The sequence below is a fragment of the Hylobates moloch genome, unplaced genomic scaffold (genome assembly GCF_009828535.3).
Source record: "Hylobates moloch isolate HMO894 unplaced genomic scaffold, HMol_V3 SCAFFOLD_16, whole genome shotgun sequence".
In the NCBI taxonomy this organism is placed as follows: domain Eukaryota; kingdom Metazoa; phylum Chordata; class Mammalia; order Primates; family Hylobatidae; genus Hylobates; species Hylobates moloch.
Window position 1 is genome coordinate 15220483 of NW_026652291.1, and position 23656 is coordinate 15244138.

The 23656-nt window shown below is 46.4% G+C and overlaps 2 protein-coding genes across 8 annotated transcripts in view; one reads left to right on the forward strand and one right to left on the reverse strand.

Moving 5' to 3' along the window:
• The window catches only part of NRDE2 (NRDE-2, necessary for RNA interference, domain containing), a 63944-nt gene extending 53894 nt beyond the window's left edge, over positions 1–10050 (forward strand). Inside the window, exons 13-15 of one of the 7 annotated variants that reach the window (XR_009210221.1) lie at positions 707–778; positions 1375–6194; positions 9810–10050. Coding sequence is in view for 3 of the 7 variants with exons in the window: in XM_032134998.2 (XP_031990889.1) it covers positions 707–937 (231 nt within the window). In the remaining 4 variants the exon portion in view is untranslated. Of the gene's footprint in view, positions 1–706; positions 6229–9809 lie in introns of those variants that run through there. The other 6 variants (XR_009210222.1, XR_004244599.2, XR_004244600.2 and 3 more) reach the window with 6 other exon arrangements.
• Positions 7255–23274, reverse strand: PSMC1 (proteasome 26S subunit, ATPase 1). Its single transcript, XM_032135002.2, has 11 exons — positions 23217–23274; positions 20606–20659; positions 19597–19693; positions 16346–16470; positions 15942–16127; positions 15618–15746; positions 14634–14730; positions 11366–11555; positions 10233–10384; positions 9431–9585; positions 7255–7515 (listed from the first exon to the last, which is right to left on the reverse strand). The coding sequence occupies exons 1-11, from the start codon at positions 23217–23219 to the stop codon at positions 7381–7383; spliced, it is 1323 nt and encodes a 440-aa protein (XP_031990893.1). The 5' UTR covers positions 23220–23274; the 3' UTR covers positions 7255–7380.
• Positions 23275–23656: the final 382 nt, after the last annotated feature.

Below are 23656 nucleotides of genomic sequence, written 5' to 3' on the forward strand. Positions count from 1 at the left end.
ACAGCCAGCTACCTGTGGAGCTGCCCGTGTCGGCTGTGATTCCTTGGAGGGCTTGAGAGGGGCTGTTGTCAGCGGAGGTCCCAGGCTGGGTCTCCTTCCACACTGGGCTGGGAAGGAGGCTGTGTGGCTGAGTCAAGACCGAGGGTTTTATATCTGGAGAGAACACGTGCTGAATATCCACACAGATACTGAGATTGCTGATGGAACTTGCACCTTTCGTAAGGTCAGTGATCACAGTCCTGGCCGTCTCGTTTCTCTAAAAGATAGTTTTCAGAAAATGGCAAGTATTAAAGCAAGTGTCTTCTCTATGTTTTCTAAGATAAGTATTGTAGAAGATTTTCTCTATTCGTATAATGTCTTCAGCCTCATCTCACCGACACTCCTTGGTTTCAAGCACTGTTACTAACACCCAGACATGACAGCCTACAGCAAAGGAGGAGATCCGAGACTTTAAAAAGTCAGTAGTGTTCAGGGTGACACTCTGGGGCCATTTGAACGGGAGGAAACAACCCCAACACAGCAGTGGCTTCTGAGAGTGCTCCCTGGCACCTGCCCCTGTCCCACGGCCACCGTGACGGTGCCAGGCCCTCTGCACAGGTGGGCTCACTGCAGCTGAGGGCTTGTGCCCATCATCCAGGGGCATTTGTGTAGCCTTAGCCTCTATGTGTCAACTAATCATGTTTGTATTTTCTGCCCCTCACCTCAGGTTTCCTTGGGAAATAAAGAAAGAAGCAAAGGTATATTCTACAAAGCACTTCAGAATTGTCCTTGGGCAAAGGTAAGTGTTAAAGGCCATGGTGTCTTCAGCTTCCCGAAGACTTCCCGCCAGGTCTCCGTCCAGCTAGTGTCTTCCTGGCCTGCCCCGCGGCACTGGGGATGCTCGGCTCATGGATGCCATACCCTGTCCCAAGGTACATCCAGAGCCTTTTCCTGGTGAAACTGTCCCCTGTGGAGTCAGAGCCTGGCCCTGCCTGGGGCTGGTGCTTCATGGAAGTGTTGCTGTGGGTAGCTGGTTTCCCAGCATTTGGTCAGAGTCCAGCCCAGATGCTGAAAGAGTTGGGATCATGTCCCAGCCCGGCTGTGAGAGCCCAGGTCAGGTGACACTCAGAAGTGAAACTGAGGGCGATGGCCAGCAATTCCTGGACCCTTTTTAAAAGAGAAGGCCTCGCTTGGCGTTTGCTCACTTTTGCGAGTTCAGTGTCCTTCCTGAACATGCCCAGTGCTGCCTCAGTTAAAGTGTGAGCCAAGGGGAGCAGGGGCCGTGGAGGGCGACAGGAGGGCAGAGTCACCAGGAACCTGGCCCTTGCTCCCTGAGCTCCTCCAGGCTGACAGGAAGTGGCGGCTGAGTGGGGTGGCCTTCCTGCCTGCCCCTAGGTGTTGTACCTGGATGCTGTGGAGTACTTCCCCGATGAGATGCAGGAGATCCTGGACCTGATGACTGAGAAGGAGCTCCGGGTGCGCCTGCCGCTGGAGGAGCTAGAGCTGCTGCTGGAGGATTAGAGAGCAGCGGGGGAATGGGCTGTGCCTGCGAGGCCAAGTTGCCCACCCTGCGGAGCTAGGAGGCGCGAGCGGAGAACGGGTGTGTTAGGAGAACTTGGCTTTTGAAATGTTCTTTCTCGATAGTAATAATGTGGGCTGCTAGCCTCTCACATCTTCCACACTTTTTGGGTGGGTAAATGACACAAAAGCTATTTACATATTATATATGTGAATATGTATATATATGTACATAGCCAGAGAGTCATGCCAAGTGGTCATTAAACCGATGATGATTGAGGTGTGGCAGCGTCCTTGCTCATTCTCTGCCTGTACGCAGCCAGCACCGGCCCCCGCATGGTGAATGTGTCCCCTCCGCTGGCATCGTGGTAGTCCTGCCAGGCCCTCTCTGAGATAAAGGTCTGGTTTTTCAGCACTAGGATGTCTTCCCCAGGCTGGTGAGCAGGAGATTTTGCTCTTGTGTTCAGACCCGCAGTTAACGCTTGGTGTTCTGGCCTGCACGCAGTGTGTGGAAAGTTCCCTGAGCTTACCCCTGCGGCGATGCCTCCGCCTGGAGCTGGAGGGGCAGCGTGCCCTGGGGCTGCTGAAAAACTCAGGCCTGACCCTATGGAGTCAGAACTCGCTCTCCAGCAGGTCCCAGGCCACTTGAGTGTGGAAGGCTGCCTGGGGCAGTGGCAGCCTCTGCGGGAAGCCTGCTCCCAAGCCGTCTAGGAGCCGAGCACGCCGGACCGCCAGCCCCAGCCCTGCCTGCATGAGGGGCCCGGCACGCTTGTGCAGCAACACTGCTTACACTATGAAGGCCAAGGCTGGCCCGGTTCTGGTGTTGCGTTTGAGGGCTGTGAACAGAATGAAATGTCAACATCCATTTTTCTGACTTGTTCTGCCTCCGAATAGATTTTTAGTGCCGAGTCATTTTCACTATTAACATATGGCTGGGAGGAATGGTTTTCTTATCTTCTCTGAGCTCTAGACTGGCTAGCTTCTCTCTGGCTTTTTTCGTTTTGTTTTCCTCTCTTTAGAATTGCTGTATACTTGTATCTCCTCGGCACCACGTCTAGAAAAGCCAGTGTATAATTTTGGCTGGTAACTGATGGACACGGCGGGCAGCAGCCGGCAGGGCAGCGCACGAGAGCGCCTCCCAGGGCACGGTGGGAAACTGGCCAGCCCAGCCCCGCTACTGCCCTCTCCTGCTCGTCCCCAGTCCCTGAGCTACAGGTGGCTGTAGGCAGAAGCCCACTGGGTGTTCCTTAGCGACAGACAGGTCGTCACCTGCTCCCCTTGATGCCTTTTCACAGAAACAACCCTCAACTTGAGGAAGTTGAGAGCTCGACTCCAAGGTGGACTTGCTCCCCCTCCCCGAGAGCTGACTGGCTTGAACTGTCATGAGTTCCTGGCTGCCCACAATGAGGGACCTTCTCCACCCTTGTCCTCTGCGCGGGGCGGACATCAGCCAGATACATCACAGACCTGATTGGGGGCAGGGAGTAAGGAAGTCCAGGACCAAACCATGCTCCCCATGACGGCAGCTGGCGCCTCAGTCCCCATCTGACTCATGTTTCTTCTCATCTGGTTCAGAACTTAGAAGGGCGTGGCCTCTGATCAGCTGGTCCCCTCAAACCCCAGTGGCAACCTGTCCCTTGAGAGCCAGGAATGGCTCTTAGCAGTGGGCAGTGAGCCCCCGAGAGGATAAAGCGGCTGCTCGAACAGATTGCGAGCACATTACTTGCTGCATGGGAAGAGGCTTAAAACAAATCAAAGATTCTTTAAGGGCATTTTACAGAAACCAAGATGTCGAGAGCATCACTGTTATTTAAAAGCCTGTTTGAGGCCGGGCGCGGTGGCTCACGTCTGTGATCCCAGCACTTTCGGAGGCTGAGGCGCATGGATCACGAGGTCAGGAGATCGAGACCATCCTGGCTAACACGGTGAAACCCCCGTCTCTACTAAAAATACAAAAAATTAGCCAGGCGTGGTGGCGGGCGCCTGTAGTCCCAGCTGCTCGGAAGGCTAAGGCAGGAGAATGGTGTGAACCTGGGAGGCAGAGCTTGCAGTGAGCCAAGATCACGCCACTGCACTCCAGCCTGGGCGACACAGCGAGACTCCGTCTCCAAAATAAAAAAAAAGCCTGTTTGAGATTGCTGACATGAAGTTCTGAAAGACGACTACGTGCCTCCCAAGACTAACTGTCAGCTCAGAGGGCTGAGAAGGGGGTTCTGAGCTCAAGTCAAACAGTGGCTCATGCGTTTCATCAGTAACGCTCGTCATTTCCCCAAAGGAGTCACTGATCACGTCAGACCGCAGGGGTCGGCCCACCTCAGGTTTGGGACAGTGTTCTTTCCTGGAATGAAGCAGTGGCAATGCCTCTGGCACAGGATTGCTGGGCCTGCGGGAGGCCGGGAGGTACCTCTGTGCTATGTCCCCAGTTGGAGGAGGCAGCTACTGCTTGTAAGGCACGCATATTATTTTGCATTGGAAAAGTGAAGATGGGCTTGCTGCAGAGGGAGTGATGGCAGAGTTCACCTTGAATGGTTCTACTGAGGAAGGGCTCCAAAGAGCCAGTGGGTTTTCCGCAGGCAGACGGGGCTCTCCCTGTCTGGCTCACCAGTGCAGGAAGCCAGGGAAGAAATTACTGTGGGAATTCTGTTATTTCACAAGCACTTCATCCCTGCATCCCTGCACTTGGCACCGCAGGCCTCAGTGACCAGCTGCCGAAACGGTAATTTCAGCATTTTGGTCAATAAGCAAACTGGAGAAGCAGCTGGGGTGGGGTGCAGTTCAGCCCGCTACCCTGACACTCTAGGCCCTGGCATTTGCTTTAGCTGCTTTTGTAGAATTGACATGAGGGAGACTGTCCCTCTAGAGGAAAAGGCTCAGCTATTACCAATGAGGAAAAGGCAATACTGATGTGCTAGGGTTTTTTGTTTTTTTTAAATCTCAAACTTACGGAAAAGATGCAAGTGCGTTACAAAGAATTTTGTTTCCTGAACCATGTGAGTCAGTTGCTGATAGTCTGCTACCCGTCCACGATACAGACACTGAACAGGAAGTCAGCATGGACACAGTACTCCCAGCGGGTCCTCAGGCCTGGCCATGTCCTCTAGGAAAAGGATCCCGTTCAGGAGCAGGAGCTGCACTTGGTTGTCATCTCTTTGGTCTCCTTCTGATTGGAAGCTTTTTGACTTCCAAGACGTGGATACTTTTGAAGTGTTCTGAATTTGTAGAATGTTCCTCAGTTTGTGTTTGCCTGGTGTTTCCTCATCACTGGATTCAGGCTAAGCATCTTTGGCAGGAGTGTGACAGCACTGACACTCTTGGGTGGCACGTACTTTCAAAGTGCCCATTACTGATGTGCATTTTGACCACTTGGTGAAGACAGTGTGTGCTGGGCCTCTCCAGTGTGACTTTCCCTTTCTAACTGAACAGTGTTTTGTGGGAGACTCTCAAAATCTGTAAGTACCCCTTCCTCAGCAAACTTTCAGATCAATTCGTATGTATTGGTGTGTGTGCAGTTCCCTATTTAAAGGGCTGTACTGTATTCCATTAACAGTTAACTGTTAGGATGCTCAGATTGTCCCAGGTTTGGCCAGTGGAAGCCCCTACACACAGGCTTTGGTGTCCTTTGGACATGTCCCTATCATTCCTTGAGCACTCCCTTGCTTTCTGGCAAAACAGATTTTGGGTTCATCTTGTCCTTTCCCTGCCTAGCCCTGAAATCATTCCTCACTCCTTTTAGTATTAGTGGAGAATAATACTTAGCAGCAAAGGTCTGGGTCTAGGGGTGCTCGCTGCAGTTGGGGTGTCACTGTTCCCAGGCGCTCCCAGTGGACAGAGGTCGTTCTCGTTTTCTTCTTTCTGTGTCTAACTCCTCAGAGAAACCTGGCTCCCACCGTCCTGTTTACCTACCTGACTGCCTCCATACATAAGCAGCCTCCCTCCCCTGCCACCTCCCTCCCCTGCCACCTCCCTCCCCTGCCACCTCCTTCCCCTGCCACCACTCCATCCCTGCAGATGCCTTCCTCACCCACTTGGGCTCTCATACTGCACATCAGGCTGCCCACACTGACTCCCCGTATCAGACCACCCCAGCCCTGCACGTACACCCCACACGGATGCCAGCCTCACCCTGCCCATGCTGAGTCCCTGTGCTGTGGTGTTCCTCCACATGGACAGCTCCACACCCTGCACTGGGCCACCCCCACGTGTGGATGTCCTCGGTGGTAGGCAGAGTGGCGCCCCTAAAGATGGCCACACCCTAAGCCCTGGAACATGTGACTGTTACATGGCAAAAGGAACTTTGCAGATAAAAATTAAGATTGTAAACTTTAAAACAGGGAAATTATCCTGGATTATTTGCACAGGTCCAATGTAATCAATCACAAGGGTCCATAAGAGTAGAAAAGGCAGGCAGAAAGAAGCATCAGTGGGAGAGAAGGACTGGGCCTGCTGCTGCTGGTGGAAGATGAAGGGCCACGAGTCAGGAGGGAGGGTGGCCTTCACAGACTGGCAAAGGCCTCAGCTGGCAGCCAGCAAGGAAATGCTGACCTCGGCCGGCCCCACAACTCCAGGAAATTAAATTCTGCCAACAACCCTCAGCAAGGAAGCAGAATCTCCCTTAGAGACGCCAGAGAACAGTCCTGCCAACAGCAAGACTTTAGCCTGGAGACACCCGTGTTGGACTTCTGACCTACAGAACTGAGGTAAAATTGTGGTTTTTATTTATTTATTCTTTTTTGAGACAGAGTCTTGTTCTGTCGCCCAGGCTGGAGTGCAGTGACGCAATCTTGGCTCACTGCAACCTCCGCCTCCTGGGTTCAAGCGATTCTCCTGCCTCAGCCTCCTGACTAGCTGGGACTACAGGCACCCGCCACCACGCACGGCTAATTTTTGTATTTTTAGTAAAGACGGGGTTTCACCATGTTGGCCAGGCTAGCCTCGAACTCCTGACCTTGTGATCTGCCTGCCTCAGCTTCCCAAAGTGCTGGGATTACAAGCGTGAGCCACCATGCCTGGCCAAATTGTGCTGTTTTTAAACAAAGCCTGTGGTAACTTGTTATGGTATTAACAGAAAACTAATACACACTCCTCATTCAATGTGGGCACCTACAACCCATGCCAGGCCACCTGTCAAGGGAACGCTTACCGTGATCTGCCCCACTTAGTAGCTTTAGGCCTGATTTGTTGAGAAAGAGAAATGACAGAAATAGATGGAGAAAGGGAAGGGTAAGTTCCGACATGTTTCTGAACACCTTGAAAGGGATGAGGTTTCTGAGCCCAAGAACAGGGGCTTTTGAGATATCTCTAGGAATCCTCAGTCTCTTGGGAACACCAGTAGTTATTTTCTGCCCTCAGAGTGCTGAGAACATGCATGGTCCACAAAACTTCCAAAAAGGAAAGCTGTACTTCCTTGGGAAGCAACAGCCACATTAACTCAGCCTTTATTATTTAAACAACGAATATCCCTGGCTCTGTGGTAGTAACCATTTCCCACTGTAATTACTGTTGAACGCCAGCTCTGGGGGTATGATGCGGGGAACGCATAGTGAGGTCCACACTCCTTGTGACCGCAGCCTGAGTTCCTGTCCAAAGGCTTCCCTGCAGCTGGGTCCACCCACAGGCTGCTGCTGAGCGGTAGGTGTGTGTGAAGACTGCAGAAACAGGAAGTGTTTGTGAAAGAGCACGCTTTATTGGGAAGCAGACTGCTGCACAGTGACCAACAGACAGGCCACCCAATGGGCACTTACACATCGTACTCCAAAAGACACAGGATGTTTTGCTAATAAAAATCAATGAGAACAGGGATTCCTCTGGGCAACTCCCCCAACCTCATCCCTTTCAGGGATTGAGAAATCTCCCAACCATTTTTCTGATGGCAGCCATGGTTCATTAGAGATACAGCCCCTCAGGGGTGCCTTCCTGTTTCTTATAAAGAACATTTTCTTTAGATTTTTTGAAGTCTTCATTTGTTACTTTCATTCTACGTTCTCTTAAGGCCATCAGACCAGCTTCTGTACAGATTGCCTGTAAGAAAGAACAGTGTGTTCAGAAAGTGAAATACTCATTTTTATTCTAACAAGGAATTCCAAAAAACCTATTCTGAGGCCAGGCGCGGTGGCTCACACCTGTAATCCCAGCACTCTGGGAGGCCGAGGCAGGTGGATCGCCTGAGGTCAGGAGTTCAAGACCAGCCTGGCCAACATGGTGAAACCCCATCTCTACTAAAAATACAAAAAATTAGCCAGGGACGGTGGCAGGCACCTGTAATCCTAGCTACTCAGGAGGCTGAGGCAGGAGAATTGCTTGAACCCGGGAAGTGGAGGTTGCAGTGAGCCGAGATCGCGCCACTGCACTCTAGCCTGGGCAACAAGAGCGAAACTATCTCAAAAAAAAAAAAGTCGTCTATTCTGAAGTAAAGCATGAGACACCTAGACTAAACACAAACTGTTTATTTGGGAAAGATTTGATTTTTTAAAAAAATGTTTTAAGCATCCTATTTTCTGAAAGGATGTGAAATGGCTTAAACTGGGAGTTACTGTAACTAAGAAGACTGGCCCAAGGGTCAGGGCTGTGGGTTCTAGTTTTGGCTCAGGTTCTAACAAGCTATGTGGCTTGGCAGATCAATAAATTCTTACACCACCACTTTCGTTAAAGAGAATAATATTCCTAGGAAATAAACAAAATTATGCCCTGAAACTTAGAGGCAATTGACAGTATATGTCTATTTCATTTACCTGTAGTCATAAAAGAACATGTATTCTGGTTAGATACTGTAAGTGGCAGTATCTATACTATGGAATAATATTACAGAGTATAGCATTTATTTCAATATATTTAATTTCTCAGTAATTACTTGCCCAAAGTAAAAGAAAACAATAACCCATGTTACATAGGTTGCTGTTATTGTTTTAGGCCTGATCTGTTTAGAAAGGAAAGAGAAATGAAGGAAATAGATAGAGAAGGACAGCAAACAAACATATTACGTGGGTTATTGTTTTCTTTTTCTTTTGGCCAGTAATTACTGTGGCAAAAAACACAATCCTGGCACAGAAGTTTGTTTGGTGATGGCCATCAGGTCATTTACTTCAAATGGTTCGGGTGAAAAAGTTTTGTGTACAGAAAGAGAAAAAGCAAATGGGTAAAATGTTAACTCTTGGCAAATCACTGTGCTATTGCTGCAACTTTTTTGAAGGCTTGAAAATTGTCAGTTTTTATCTTAAAAATAAAATTTTAAGATCTTTCAATTTTTAAAAAAGAAGATAGATTTTACTCGCCAACAGAGACATCTAGTTCTCTAGGACTAACTGCCAATGATCCGTGGGCTCAGGGCAGGTGCTGGCCTAGAAAGGCACTGCTTTTGCTGTCCCTACCTAACCACGGCACTTATGCCTGACGAAAACCCAGCTCTTTCCAGGGGAAGCAGGTTGAACCCATATTCAACGCTGCCAGGCCTTGCTGTAAATTCTGGTCAGCTGGGAGGAAATGTCTGAACTCATGTACATTTGTCATAAAACCAAGAAGTATAATCTGGTACAACCTTCCAGAACACAAATTGGGACATGAATGCAGTGGGTGCTTGGTCCCCACTCTGCGGCTCTGGGGAGAGTTCTCCCAGGACATACCCTTCCCCGACCTGGGACTAAGCAGCTACATTTGACACACCTTGAGAAAGTCACCTGGGCCTAAGGCAGCTTAGTACCAGAGACTCAGCCTTGTGGCTCCAGGTGATTTAGGGTCATTCACTGCATAAAATGATGCATTAAAAATGACTTCAAATAACAAGCACATATACCATTTGGATATAATCGTAAACCACTATGATGATTAAAATATAGACACCCACCTGTCCAGGCCAACCACCATCCCAAGAGCACATATAGACTCTTTCCTGATTGACAGCCACATTCCCAGAAATAAGCTGACACGGCTAGGCTCTCACCTTGATGTCAGCACCAGAGAGGTCATCTTTAGCCATGATCAAGTCGTCCAGGGTTACATCATCAGCCAGTGTCATCCTGCTTGTGTGAATCTGAAAGATGCGCTTCTTCGTCTTTTCATCAGGCAGGGGGAACTCAATCTTCCTGTCAATGCGGCCTGCAGGTACGAAAAGATTTTAAGTCACACTACCATCCAAACCCAGGCTTGGCCATGGCTCAGAGGCCTCAGCCCATCTCCTTAAATATGAAGTTTCAGTCAGACAGTATTCTGTGGGAAGGATGTCCAAATTTTAAAAAGTAAACATACATCTTTGTAGTTTGTAAATTTCTACATTTGAATTCTCTTCATTTAAAAGAAACTCTCTGCTTTGGTACCTTCAGAAATAAATGAAAGGAGCAATTCCTGAGTGAAACTGGACAGACCTATTGTGTTAAAAACATTACAAAAGACAGCAAACAAATCACTGTTTCTTCTGATGCTACCTGAATGTAAAAAGGACAAATCCTACCATCACATGAATTATTTCTTCCAGAAAAAGCACCAAGTTCTTGAGGCTAAAAAGGGAATATTATGGAAAAGAAAAGATCAAGACATAAGACTGGAATTCAAAGGGCCAAGGTGCACAGACCATATCATGCTCTGTTTTAACTCTCATCTCAAGGGGACCTATTTTTTTTAAATTATCCTAAGTTTCACTGCAGTATTTGCTTTTTTATGTATTATTTTATAGGCCTCCCAAAGCACACTTAAACACAAATACATAAACACATTAATCTCCATGATGAAACAAAAGCAAATTTAACCTGGTCTGATAAGTGCTGGATCCAAAGTTTCTATTCGGTTTGTGGCCATGATAACTTTCACATCTCCCCTAGAATCAAATCCATCCAACTGGTTCAGCAGTTCCAACATTGTTCGCTGAATTTCTCTCTCACCACCAGAATTGGAGTCATATCTTTGGAAAAAAAAGGAAGGAATGAAGACCCAACTGATCGCCTGCTCAAGGGGAATTACAGCAAAGACCTCATTGTGACAAAACACCTTAACAAACATTCCTGTTTCAACTCACATGGCACTCCCTCAATTATGCTCAGAAAAAAACACATTCAGCACCCCTTGCCATGGTCTGAATGTATTTCCCCAAATTTATGTGTTGAAACTTAATCCCTACTGGGTGGTTAAGAGATGAGGCCTTTTGGAAAGGGCTAAAGGCATGAGGCAGAGCCTTATACGGCATGAGTTCCTTATAAAAAGAGAAAAAGGCCTTATACAGCATGTATTCCTTATAAAAATGCTGCAGGGAACTAGCGTAGGCCCTTTTTGCTCTTCCGTTTGTCCCCTTAGCATTTGTCCCCTCTACAGAATAGGTGCCATCTCGGAAGCAGAGAGCAGCCCTCACTAGACGTCAATGCCAGTGCCTTGATCTTGGGCTTCTCAGCCTCCGGAACTGTGGGAAATACATTTCTATTCTTTATACAAATACCAGTCCTAAGGTATTTTGTTTAGCAGCACAAATGGACTAAGACGCTCCCCATCAGCCAAGTTACAGATCATATTTTTTCATGGCAGTTTCTGTGCCTGAAATTGTATCATTTATTCTGTTTCCATGTTTGGTATCTGATCCCTACAACCTGTGAGCTCCTCCAGGGCAGAGACTGTTGTGCTCACAACTGTGTCCCTAGAGTCCAGATGGTCCTGGCTCAGGGCGGGTGCTCAAGACATGGTTATTCACAACTAGCCAACCTCTCTAGACATTCACAGTTCCTGGGCAGTTGTTAGCTGGCTCCTGGGAGAGCAGAGCCTAAAGCATGCATGGAAGGCCACGCATGGCAAGAACTGTGGCCATAGGGAGAGCCCCCCGAGATCGTTCATTTTCAAGAGAAGAGCTATGCGGTGTTCCCTCTAAACAAGGCAAAATAAGTATGAGAAAGTCTACCTTTTTGTCCCAATGGCATCAATTTCATCAATAAACACGATGGACGGTGCATGTTCTTCAGCAACTCGAAACAATTCCCGTACGAGTTTGGGCCCATCACCTAGGTACTTCTGAATAAGTTCAGAGCCAACCACTCTCAAGAAAGTGGCTGAGGTTTGGTTTGCTACTGCTTTGGCTAACAAGGTTTTACCTATTTTAGATGAAAAAAGATAAAAAAAAAAAAAGACACCTGAAGTGCCGTTTTTAACTTAAAAACTCGTATCATTACCACCTTAAATGGACACCAAAAACAGGTGGGCCCTCATGCTAAGGCATGCCACCAATTCAAGTGTCACGACATTTCATTCTCCTAAGTAGATAAGAGGACATTTAGAAAAATCTACTAACATGTTTGGATTATCCTTAGCTATTTTCCTGAACTTATGATAACGTCAGAAAATACTTTTTACTTGGTTATTTTCCAACCCTGACCCAGTTTCCCCTGAAGAGCTGCGAACTATAATTACCTGCACGAAGAATTGCTTCGTACCAGCAATGAAATAAATCTCACTTTTTTTCTCTGGTTGAGTCTTTCTTGGGCCCCTTCAAAATTGCATACATTAACCTGACCCATCCAACCCAGGGCTGGAGAGCCAAACTAAACTCCTAGAAAACTATCAGTGCTGGAAAAAAAGCTCTGGGAATTCTAGCTTTGGCCCTAAGGAGATACACGAAGTGTTCCTGAGCTCCAGGCATGCAGTGCCTCCTGCTCCAGAAGAGTAGCTACTGGGTGGGCTTGCTGCCAGCTCAGACAGCTGAGACAGGACCAGCTCTCGATGAAGCCCACAATGAGAGCTGCTGTGGCATGCCCTTCCAAGGGAGAGGCAGTTCCTCCCACTGATCTCAGGAAGAGCTCAAACATCATTTCCAATACTGCTCCACTTGCTGATATTTCTCTTTCAGGTTAAAAACAAGAGTCAGCTGGCCGGGCACGGTGGCTCACGGCTGTAATCCCAGCACTTTGGGAGGCTGAGGCAGGAGGATCACCTGAGGTCGGAAGTTCAAGACCAGCCTGACCAACATGGAGAAACCCTGTCTCTACTAAAAAAATTACAGTATTAGCTGGCACATGCCTATAATCCTAGCTACTCAGGAGGCTGAGGCAGGAGAATTGCTTGAACCCGAGAGGCTAAGGCAGGAGAATCGCTTGAACCCGGGAGGCGGAGGTTGCAGTGAGCCAAGATCGCACCATTGCACTCCAGCCTGGGCAACAAGAGTAAAACTCTGCCTCAAAAAAAAAGAAGAAGAAAAAAACGAGTTAGCAAAGAGTGCCCAACTTGAGAATTTTTGAATTGGAAGACCTGGGATCCTTTGGTGGTCAGTGAGGATCTTGACAAGGGCTGGGTAGGTGCCTCAGGATACAGAGGCAGTTGGGGCAGAACTGGCAGCCTCAGGCCAGCAAGGGAGGAGTGTGGAGGTGGCTAGCTAGTGTGTGACAGGGAAGACTTTCCAGAAATGGGATGGCTGACACAAAGCTCAGCTTTGCAACATGTGGCAATGATGTTCCTTCTAGACAGGCAGAGTAGCAGATGCAAAGACTGGACTGCTCCCTGAAAGCATCAATGAGGGAAGGTGAACAGAAAACAAACAGGACCTTTCTAGTGGATAGGATCTTATAGTGCAGAAGCAGACAAGTCTAGCGCCACTGGGCTGCTTCTGTGGTCAGAGGGCTCACTGACCAAGTTGCCCGCTCCTCTGACAGACTTGCTCGTCCAGTCCTGCCTTCCAGCCCTGTACTGCAGCCGCTTTAGTACTAGAGCCCCACAGGGGACCTGCAGCTGTGGGTCAGGAGGCCTGTGTTCCAGCTCCAGCCCTCTTACTAGCTCAACTCCCAGAGGGGCCTTGGACTAGTCACTGGCCATTCTGAAACATAATTTCCTAAGCTGTAAGATGAGGGACTGTAGAAGAGGGATCTCTTCTAGCTCTCGGCCTCTGGGTACAGGTGTCTCCCAGTCTGTCCATTGTGGGTACCCCTCAGCACAGATCCTCTTAGGAACACTGTCAATTTTCTCAAATGACTGTGCTCCCTTTGGAATCTGCACAGCAATGAACTTCTAAGTCCTGAGCTCTACCAAATGAATCTGATACTGCAGAATAGGGTTTTTTGTTTGTTTGTTTGTTTGTTTGTTTTGGAGACAGTCTCGCTCTGTCACCCAGGCTGGAGTGCAGTGGCACGATCTCGGCTCACTGCAACCTCAGACTCTCAGGTTCAAGCAGTTTTCCTGCCTCAGCCTCCCGGGTAGCTGGGACTACAGATGTGTGCCACCACACCTGGCTAGTTTTTGTATTTTTAGTAGAGACGGGGTTTCAGCATGTTGGCCAGGCTGGTCTTGAACTCCTGGCCTCAAGTCATCCATCCGCCTTGACCTCTCACAGTGCTAGGATTATAGGCGTGAGCCACCATGCTCAGAATAGGGCTTTTGAAGTAGCACTTCTCCACTACGGCTCCCAGGCTTGGCCATCCTCCAGACGAATAGATCAAAATCTTTGAGGATGGGGCCAGGCATCAGTTTTTTTTTTTTTTTTTTTTTTTTTTTTTCTTCAGACAGGGTCTCACTCTGTTGCCCAGGCTGGAATTCAGTGGTGTGATCATGGCTCACTGTAGCCTCGACCTCCAGGACTCAAGTGACCCTCCTACCTCAGCCTCTTGGGTAGCTGGGACTACAGGCATGCACTACCACACCCAGCTAATCTTTTTTTTTTGAGATGGAGTCTCACTCTGTCGCCCAGGCTGGAGTGCAGTGACGTGATCTCCACTCACTGCAAGTACCACCTCCTGGGTTCATGCCATTTTCCTGCCTCAGCCTCCCGAGTAGCTGGGACTACAGGCGCACATCACCACACCCGGCTAATTTTTGTATTTTTAGTAGAGACAGGGTTTCACCACATTGGCCAGGCTGGTCTCAAACTCCTGACCTCATGATCCACCCACCTCTGCCTCCCAAAGTGCTGGGATTACAGGCATGAGCCACTGCGCCCAGCCATGCCTGGCTAATTTTTTATAGAGACAGGGTTTCGCCAAGTTGCTCAGGCTTTTTTTTTTCTTTTTTTTGCATCAGTATTTTTAAAGCTCCCAAGGTGATTCCAACGTGCAGATAAGGTTGAGCAGCCCTGTTTTAAACTAAGGAATTGTGGTGTCCTCACTTACTAGTTCAGTAATTATAACTAGCCAATGCTGCTGCTCAAGAGACCAGCTGGGTGCCTGGAAAGTGTCAAAACCAAAGCATACCTGTGCCAGGTGGACCATAGAGAATGACCCCCTTAGGAGGCTTTATACCCATCTCTTCATAATATTCAGGATGGGTGAGAGGAAGCTCCACAGATTCCTATGAAAAACAGTATAAATGAAAGGCTTTACTGAAATTATTAGCATATTTACTAATTGGCAACATGAGAATATCTTGCTTTCAACAAAAATAAGTAAAAATCTCAATTACTCTTCTTAGAGACGATGTGCTTGATTTCTATTAGCAGCAAAGACATACTGAAGGTGACACCTGTCCTACTTGAGTTCCCCGCATTCGTTGCATCTCCCTAACCGCACCCAATTCCCCTTTTACTTTCTAGTAGAAGTCAGCCTGGAGCTCTTCTTGAGCAAAAGAGACTTAATAAAACTCAAGTTCACCCTTTTCAATTAAACTGCAGATAGGACTAGGAAAGACTTCCTGATGGCTGTTCCCATCTAGGGACATTACGGCTATTTCTCAGCTGCCTCAGAGGTCCCTAGCAGAGATCTGTGATGACTCGGAATGACTTCCCTATGAAAGAACATGCAGAGAGCCGACGGCCATCCTCAATGACCATATGCCTTGCAGCCCCCAGGGCCGCTGAAGGCACTGGGATTATGCTCCAACCCCATCGCTGTCTAAATGTGTGCAAGTACACATGCTGTCTCCACAAAGCACTGGAGGCTTCCAGATAAACACAACTGAAGTCAACATAATCAGAAACATTACATATTCACACAGACAATGCATTCAACATTACACTAAAAAGAAGGAAGCTGCAGCTGCTGCAGGAACTATCACACAACTGACTGTTATATCACCTAACTCAGAATTAACAAATACAAAAATACCACAACTGGCAAGCTCTGACTCAGCTACTGGTTTGATTAATAAACAAGCAAACATATAAAACAACTCCAAAGTATCTTAAATGGGACAGCAGAAACCAAAACTCAAAAAAACCCAGAGATGGTTACCAATCATACCTTAATTTCCTGAATTTGGTTGTCCAACCCCCCAATATCCGCATAGGTCTCCTGGGGGGCCTTTTCCACCTTCATCACTGTGACCAGGGGATCCGTGTCATCCATCAGCACCCCGATCACGGCATGCACCTAACAGGAAACATCAAGGTTTAACACAGGAATGTGAGGTTCGCTGGATCTGTTTACAGCAAAGCAATGCCAATCATGGCATCCTTCTCCTGCCTGAGGAGTGCTTTGGTGATCTACTTCCATGGGACAGGAAGATGGATCTAAGCGAGAAAAGAAAGCACTTCTGTGGGCTTTTGAAAAAGACTATCACCTCACCTTGTGGTTGAGCAGGACCGAGCAGCCAGGTTCCAGCAGATCCTTGTCTACAAATGAAAGAATGCTGACGTAGTGTTCTGAGCCCACAGATGTAGACACGATGGCATGATTGTCATCAATGATCTCTTCCAAGGTTCCTACTGACATTGGGGTCCCCCTCAGATCATCCACTTTTGATCTTTCCTCCTATATATGAAAATGCGAAGGAAAAAAGCAGACTAGACCTAAAAGTAGATGATCCTGTAGTTCGCTAGATTTGCAAAGCAGCTGATGCTTGTAAAAGGCAGCTAATAATACTTCATGAAAGCCTGGACAGGTTCAGCTACTTGAATTTCATTTATTTGTTGACAATTTTATAGAATTCAATTTGTAAAAAAGAAAATGATAGTAACTTTTCACCTTACCTCTTGCTTTTCTTCTAATGGTTTCATTTGTTCCTGATTTCTAATGAATTCTTCCTCCATGAGAAGATAGTCTTTAATTCTCTCTAACTTCAGTAATTTTAACCGGCACTGAGTGTGAGGTGTCACTGAAATTAAAATATAAAGTTTCATTATACGTGGACCCTGAAGTTTGCAAGTAAGGAAAAAATATTAAGATTTTAAAATAAGCTCATTTTTGTTGGAGACAGCTTCAGAAAAATTCAGGTTGGTAACTCTAAGTAAACCGGTGCCAAAATGGAAAGGGGAGTGTGGCTGTTATATAATCAAGCCTTTCAAAATGAGGATGGGGTTTATGACCAAATAGCTAGCCCCAAATGACATACCCCGGCTGAATAGTCTGTATACTTAAAGAGGAAAAAAGCTACTGACCCATCAGATACCTGGGTCTGGTTTATTTTTTCCCATAGGTGCTAATAAAAAGTTACATATGTTGCTCAGGCAGTAGACACTGTTGTATTCTGGCTGTATACATACTCATCTATTTGCAGAATTTTGAAATATCAGGGTTATTAACCCTGTTTATCACATATATGGCAAATATTTTTTCCATATGTTATTGTTTCTTTTGGCTTTGAAGTCTCAAGCCACATAGGAATTGTGTCTTTTTTTTTTTTTTTGAGATGGAGTCTTCCTCTGTCGCCCAGGCTGGAGTGTAGTGGCACGATCTTGGCTCATTGCAAGCTCTGCCTCCTGGGTTCAAGTGATTCTCCTGCCTCAGCCTCCTGAGTGGTTGGAACTATAGGCCATGCCACCATGCCCAGCTAACTTTTTGGATTGTTAGTAGAGACGGGATTTCAACGTGTTAGCCAGGATAGTCCCGATCTCCTGACCTCGTGATCCGCCCACCTTGGCCTTGCAAAGTGCTGGGAATTGTATCATTTTTACAGACAAATATGTCAACCTTTTCTTTTACGGTTTCTGGGTTTTCCCAGTTACTTCAAAAACTGTCTTCTTCCCTAAGGTTAAATATATTTCTGAACTTTCATTTATTTATTTTCACACATATACCTGTATTCCATTTGGCAAGAGTCAAGAATCTAATTTCATTTTCTTTGGACAAAAATTTTTGAAATGCCTTTTATATATTTTTTTATTTTTTTATTATACTTTAAGTTCTAGGGTACATGTGCACAATGTGCAGGTTTGTTACATATGTACACATGTGCCATGTTGATGTGCTGCACCCATTAACTCGTCATTTACATTAGGTATATCTCCTAATGCTATCCCTCCCCCCTCCCCCACCCCACAACAGGCCCCAGTGTGTGATGTTCCCCACCCTGTGTCCAGGTGTTCTCATTGTATAATTCTCTCCTGTGAGTGAGAACATGCGGTGTTTGGTTTTCTGTCCTTGTGATAGTTTGTTCAGAATGATGGTTTCCAGCTTCATCCATGTCCCTACAAACGACATGAACTCATCCTTTTTTATGGCTGCATAGTATTCCATGGTGTATATGTGCTACATTTTCTTAATCCAGCCTATCATTAATGGACATTTGGGTTGGTTCCAAGTCTTTGCTATTGTGAATAGTGCCGCAATAAACATACGTGTGCATGTGTCTTTATAGCAGCATGATTTATAATCCTTTGGGTATATACCCAGTAACGGGAAGGCTGGGTCAAATGGTATTTCTAGTTCTAGATCCTTGAGGAATCACCACACTGTCTTCCACAATGGTTGAACTAGTTTACAGTCCCACCAACAGTGTAAAAGTGTTCCTATTTCCCCACATCCTCTCCAGCACCTGTTGTTTCCTGACTTTTTAATGATCGCCAATCGCCATTCTAACTGGTGTGAGATGGTATCTCATTGTGGTTTTGATTTGCATTTCTCTCATGGAAATGCCTTTTATATTAAATAATCCACCCTATTCCCCACCGACCTGAAGTGGCACCTTCAATGTATATTAAATATCCATGTAACGTGACTGGTTTTGGACTTCCTACTCTGTTCTGTTGGCCTCTTTCTGTACCAATACCATACCAATTCATTATGGTAGACCAATGGCTGGTTTTACTGATTTCCTTCAATTAACTGAACAATATTTTTTAAAGTAGTTTAAGTATTTCTTCTTAGTTTTTTCTTCTAAGCAGGGAGGAGCATATTTAGATGAGGGTTTGGGGAGGTATTTGAGCTGAAGCCTAAAGGATGAGAAGCAAGTAGCCATGAGAAGAACTGGGGGAACAACATTTTAAGCAGAGGAGTGAGTAAGGGCAAAGGCCCTGACATGTACAAAAGTCAAAAAAACATAAGGCAGGCAGTGTCACCAATGAGCAAGGGGGAGTGGCAGGGCTGAGGTCAGAGAGGTGGGCTGAGTCAGGTCACTTGGTATGAATTTTATTCTATGTTTGGCAGGAAGCCACTGAAAAATTTTATTATAACTTCAGGCATTGCATGATCTGAATTTCAATACAGTGGCATTTCATTTCATGAAATAAACGTGATTCTGAGTTACTAAAGTTCAACCTGATTTTGTAATTTAAAACTATACTTTTATTTTATTTATTTATTTTGAGACAGAGTCTTGCTCTGTCATCCAGACAAGAGTGCAGTGGCACAATCTTGGCTCACTGCAATCTGCCTCCTAGGTTCAAGCAATTCTCCTGCCTCAGCCTCCTGAGTTAAAACTATACTTTTAATCCACTAGAGGAGCCAGTTAAAGAAAAATGGTGACTTTTTTTTTTTTTTTTTGAGACGGAGTCTTACTCTGTCGCCCAGGCTGGACTGCAGTGGTGTGATCTCGGCTCACTGCAAGCTCCGTCTACCGGGTTCATGCCATTCTCCTGCCTCAGCCTCCCGAGTAGCTGGGACTACAGGCGCATTCCACCATGCCCAGCTAATTTTTTGTATTTTTAGTAGAGACAGGGTTTCACCATGTTTTGCCAGGATGGTCTCGATCTCCTGACCTTGTGATCCGTCCACCTCGGCCTCCCAAAGTGCTGGGATTACAGGCGTGAGCCACTGCGCCCCAGCATGGTGACATTTCTTAAAGTGAGACACAATCATATAATACTGTATTTTAAAACAAAAGATAACTTGTATGCCAACCTAGAGGAATGCCACACTCAAGAGTGAGGTGGAACTGAATCACAAAGCTAGAGCTTCAATCGCCCCTCTACTTCCTGTTATCCCTTTCAGACTCTAAGCTACATGCACAGAGATGGTTTATCCTAAGAACTGGAAAGATGGCAAGGAGAAGCCATGTCATTACCCAGTGGCAGTTTGCTGGCAGCATCTGGTCCCTTTGTTTTCTTCTTCTTTTTCCCCACTCTAGTTGGTACAGGAGGTTCATATTTCTTTTTCTTGTCCTTGAGTTGTTAGAATAGCAGGAAAAAAAAACACATGAAAATCATAGTAAAACACACATTTATTTCTGTACCACCATCATCTATTTTCAGGTAGTACAATTTTCCTTATCTTTTAGGATGTTATTAAAAACCTGACTTGTTTCACATTCCTGCAATTTTAATAAGTAAATATGATTATAATAAGTAAATGTAGGCTGGGCATGGTGGCTCACGTCTGTAATCGCAGCACTTTGGGAGGCTGAGGCGGGAGGATCACTTGAGGTCAGAAGTTTGAGACCAGCTTGGCCAACATGGTGAAACCCCATCTCTACTAAAAATACAAAAATTAGCCAGGTGTGGTGGCAGGCACCTGTAATCCCAGCTACTCGGGAGGCTGAGACAGGAGAATTGCTTGAACCCAGGAGGCAGAGGTTGCAGTGAGCTGAGATCGTGCCACTGCACTCCAGCCTGGGCGACAGAGCAAGACTCCGTCTCAAATAATAATAATAACAAATGAAAATAAATGTAATTTTTTTACCATACACATAAGTGACAATCAGCCATATTATTCCAGTAAGATATAGAGGGGTAAGAATCAAGTTATATGCCAAAAGTTTAGGTAACCTGAGACAATCTTCATACCTCAGGCAATTAGACACCAAAATTATAGGCAATTTACTTTAATACTTCTATAATGTCATTGCTTTTACACACTTAAATAAATAACTCATAAATACCTATTTGATGGTTAGGTCAATAACCTTTTCTAAAGCATGAAAAGCATATTTATTGTATCTGTAGGACAGGCTAGTTTAAAAACTACTGGATCATTCTACTTTTTAAAATTCATGAATCCCCACAGAACTTTTCAGCCAAGACCCATGACATTTTCCACAGTTTGCTCACATCACAGGACAAATCTAGCATATTTACCTTGTCATCCTTCTTGCCACCTCCAGGACCATGACCACCACTCTGACTTTGACCCTGGGGGAGAAAAATCAGACACAGATGTAAATCCAGAATATGATCACTTCAAGAGAATGCCTTCATACTGTCCTGTGAATCTACAACATGTCCTGTGAGTCTGTAACATTTCTCCCTCATTTTAACATTTCTGAACCCAAGATGTAATACTTGCAGTCAATGTGTGCATTTTAGTGTGGCAGAATTTCTTTTTCCCTGAAAAGATGTTTGATAGATTACTGGTGTACCTGGCAATTGATTGCATCTTAGAATCAAGAACAACTCTATTGAGAAGTAGATACAACTAAAGAGGCTGAGAGTCTTAAGATCACCCCCCTCTTGAGGGGAAAATATGGAGCTTCACATCTCTTGATAGGAAACTACCAGACTGAAGCTCTCAAGAATATATTCCATAAAATCAGGCTATGAAAGCTACGTCATTTTACACACTCAAAAATCGTTTACCAATCATTTACCCCTTACTTAGATCAAACCAAGATCCAGAAGACTTTCCTTCCAATAGCACCTTATCCAATTCCTACCCCTAAAGCCAGGGGGCTTTGGGGCAGGTCTTTCTTCTCAATCTGAAAAGCTCTATCACCTTAAGGTGTTAAGAACTTAGTATATTAATAAACTCAGTGGGATTCCTGATTTTAAGAGACCCTATAGTTACAGGACAATGCTTAACACTGAGCAGTGTCTCAGAAATGGTGGCATTCCAAATATGAAGATGAGTGAACTTACTGATTAGAAGGGCCCACTCAGCTCCCTCAAATCAGCTCCACACAGGCACTTCTAAATTAATACATCAACACTTCTTCACCTCTTGGGCATTTTACATGTTTCTCAGTCTTAAATAACAAGTACACCAATTACTGAACCCCTACTATATGCCAAGCAGTATCCTAAACATTCTCCAAGTATTATCCCACTTAATTCTTACAAACACTATGACGCTGGTACTATCATTACCCCCTCATTTGCAGATAAGAAGACCAAGGCCCAGAGAGCTTAAATGACTTGCCTGTTGTCACAAAGCTTGTCAGAGATGGAGCCAGGAATCACACTCAGGTTTGCTGAATGCCAAAACCTGGGTGTTTCTCTACTGTTCTAGAAAAAAACCGATGGTTTTTTGTTCCAGCACAGCCACTTACTGTGTTTCCATTTCTTCCTTATCAAAATGAGGACAGTAGTAATTACCTCGAGGGAATTGTTGTAATAAATGAGAAAATGCTGGAAAAGTACTTGGTACATGCTTAGAATACTACCCAGAAATCCGTATAAGACCTCTATGAGGCCGGGCGCGGTGGCTCACGCCTGTAATCCCAACACTTTTGGAGGCCGAGGCGGGCGGATCACAAGGTCAGGAGTTCAGGACCAGCCTGGCCAACATAGTGAAACGCCGCCTCTACAAAAATACAAAAATTAGCCGGCCGTAGTGGCGGGCGCCTATAGTCGCGGCTACTTGGAAGGCTAAGGCAGGAGAATCGCTTGAACCCGGGAGGCGGAGATCGCGCCACTGCACTCCAGCCTGGACGACAGACCAAGACTCCGTCCCCCCAAAAAATAAAATAAAATAAAAAAGACCTCTATGAGATCTGGCCTTCTTGCCGTTCATGATACAGGTTAAACATTCCCATCTCAGGTCCTTTGCACTTGCTGTATCTTCTGCCTGGACCACATCTGCAGGGGTTACTCCCTCAATTTGGGTCTGCTCAAATTTCACCTCCTCAGAGTGACCTTCGCTGACTCTATAAAAAGTAGCCATTCCTCCATGCTATCCCTTTCTATACAATAACCGTACAACAATGACCACCCCATCCCTGACATCATATTACATATTTCTTATTGTCTGCCTTCTACTCTAGAATGTACGCACTATGAAGGCAGGGACTTCAATCAATCCTGCTCACCCCCTGTATCCTCAGTGTCTAGAACAGAAGCTAGCCAAAAGTTTAACAACAACAACAAAACACCAAGTGCTCAGGAAATACTTGTTTAGTGAATTGATGAATAAATGCCAGCTGTTTTTTATTATTACTACTGCACCACGGGCCCTTTCCGTCTGAGCTCCGCCTGTCATAACAGCGTCTTTAAGGCCTCCTTCAAATGGCCCCAGCTCCGAAAGGCCTTCCACGACTTCGCGCTCAACTCCTCAGGTGGAATGAATCCCACCCTCTTCTCCAGCACCCTTCACCTGCCCGACTCAAAAAACATTTGTCCCGGTGACTCGAGGAGGCGCCCCCGAAACTCCCAGCGCCGATCAGCAAAGCCCTGGTCGGCGGAGCAGCAAAGCCAGCGACCCGATCCGTTCTGCCGCCCTACAAGACCACGCAGGAGACCCTCTCTCTGCGCTGAGCCTCGGCCCCAGGACCCCCGGGCAAGGCCCGCTGGTCGGCCCCGGCCCGCGGTGGACCTGAGCGCGGTCTCTGGGAGCCTCCACCCGCCGAGAAGATGAGGCCGGCAGGAGAAGAGGGCAGTCCCAGTTCCTCGGGCAGCCGCCTCTTTCTCTCGCCTCAGGCCGCTGCGACCCCATCGCACCGCGACGACCAGCGGAAAGAAACCCTTAGTCACTCACCATCTTGCCTTGGCCACTTGAGCTGCCGCTGCCGGAAGTTCCTCTACCACTGCGGCCCGCCAGAAGCGGAAGTCGTTAGGGACGCTACGGAAGCTGATAGGAACCAAATTCTGCGCTGACCAAGTTGTGCTCCAAGGGCTTGCGCGGGCGGACTAGGGCAACGCAGTAGTTTATAAGCGTAAAGTGAACTTTATAAATATTTTACCCGAAAGAAATTTTGAATACCCGTTATGAGGCGCTTGTCAGCAACTTAAGACAATGACCCCTACTGTCAAAGAATTAGGACAATCGTGAAAATATAAAATATTTAAATTATGCAAAATTTATAACTGGGAAGAACTTTATTGTTCTAAAAACTGGAATGGCATTTGGAACTGGGAAGTTGACATATACATTTGCACAAATATTTCAGTTCTTATTCAGCTTCTGGAATTTAACCT

Coding starts and splice junctions, on each gene's coding strand:
- PSMC1 (XM_032135002.2), bottom strand. Junction 19,694..20,605: donor GTGGCAAGAAGGATGACAAG/GTAAATATGCTA, acceptor TAACAACTCAAG/GACAAGAAAAAGAAATATGA. Junction 14,731..15,617: donor ACCAAATTCAGGAAATTAAG/GTATGATTGGTA, acceptor TGTTTTTCATAG/GAATCTGTGGAGCTTCCTCT.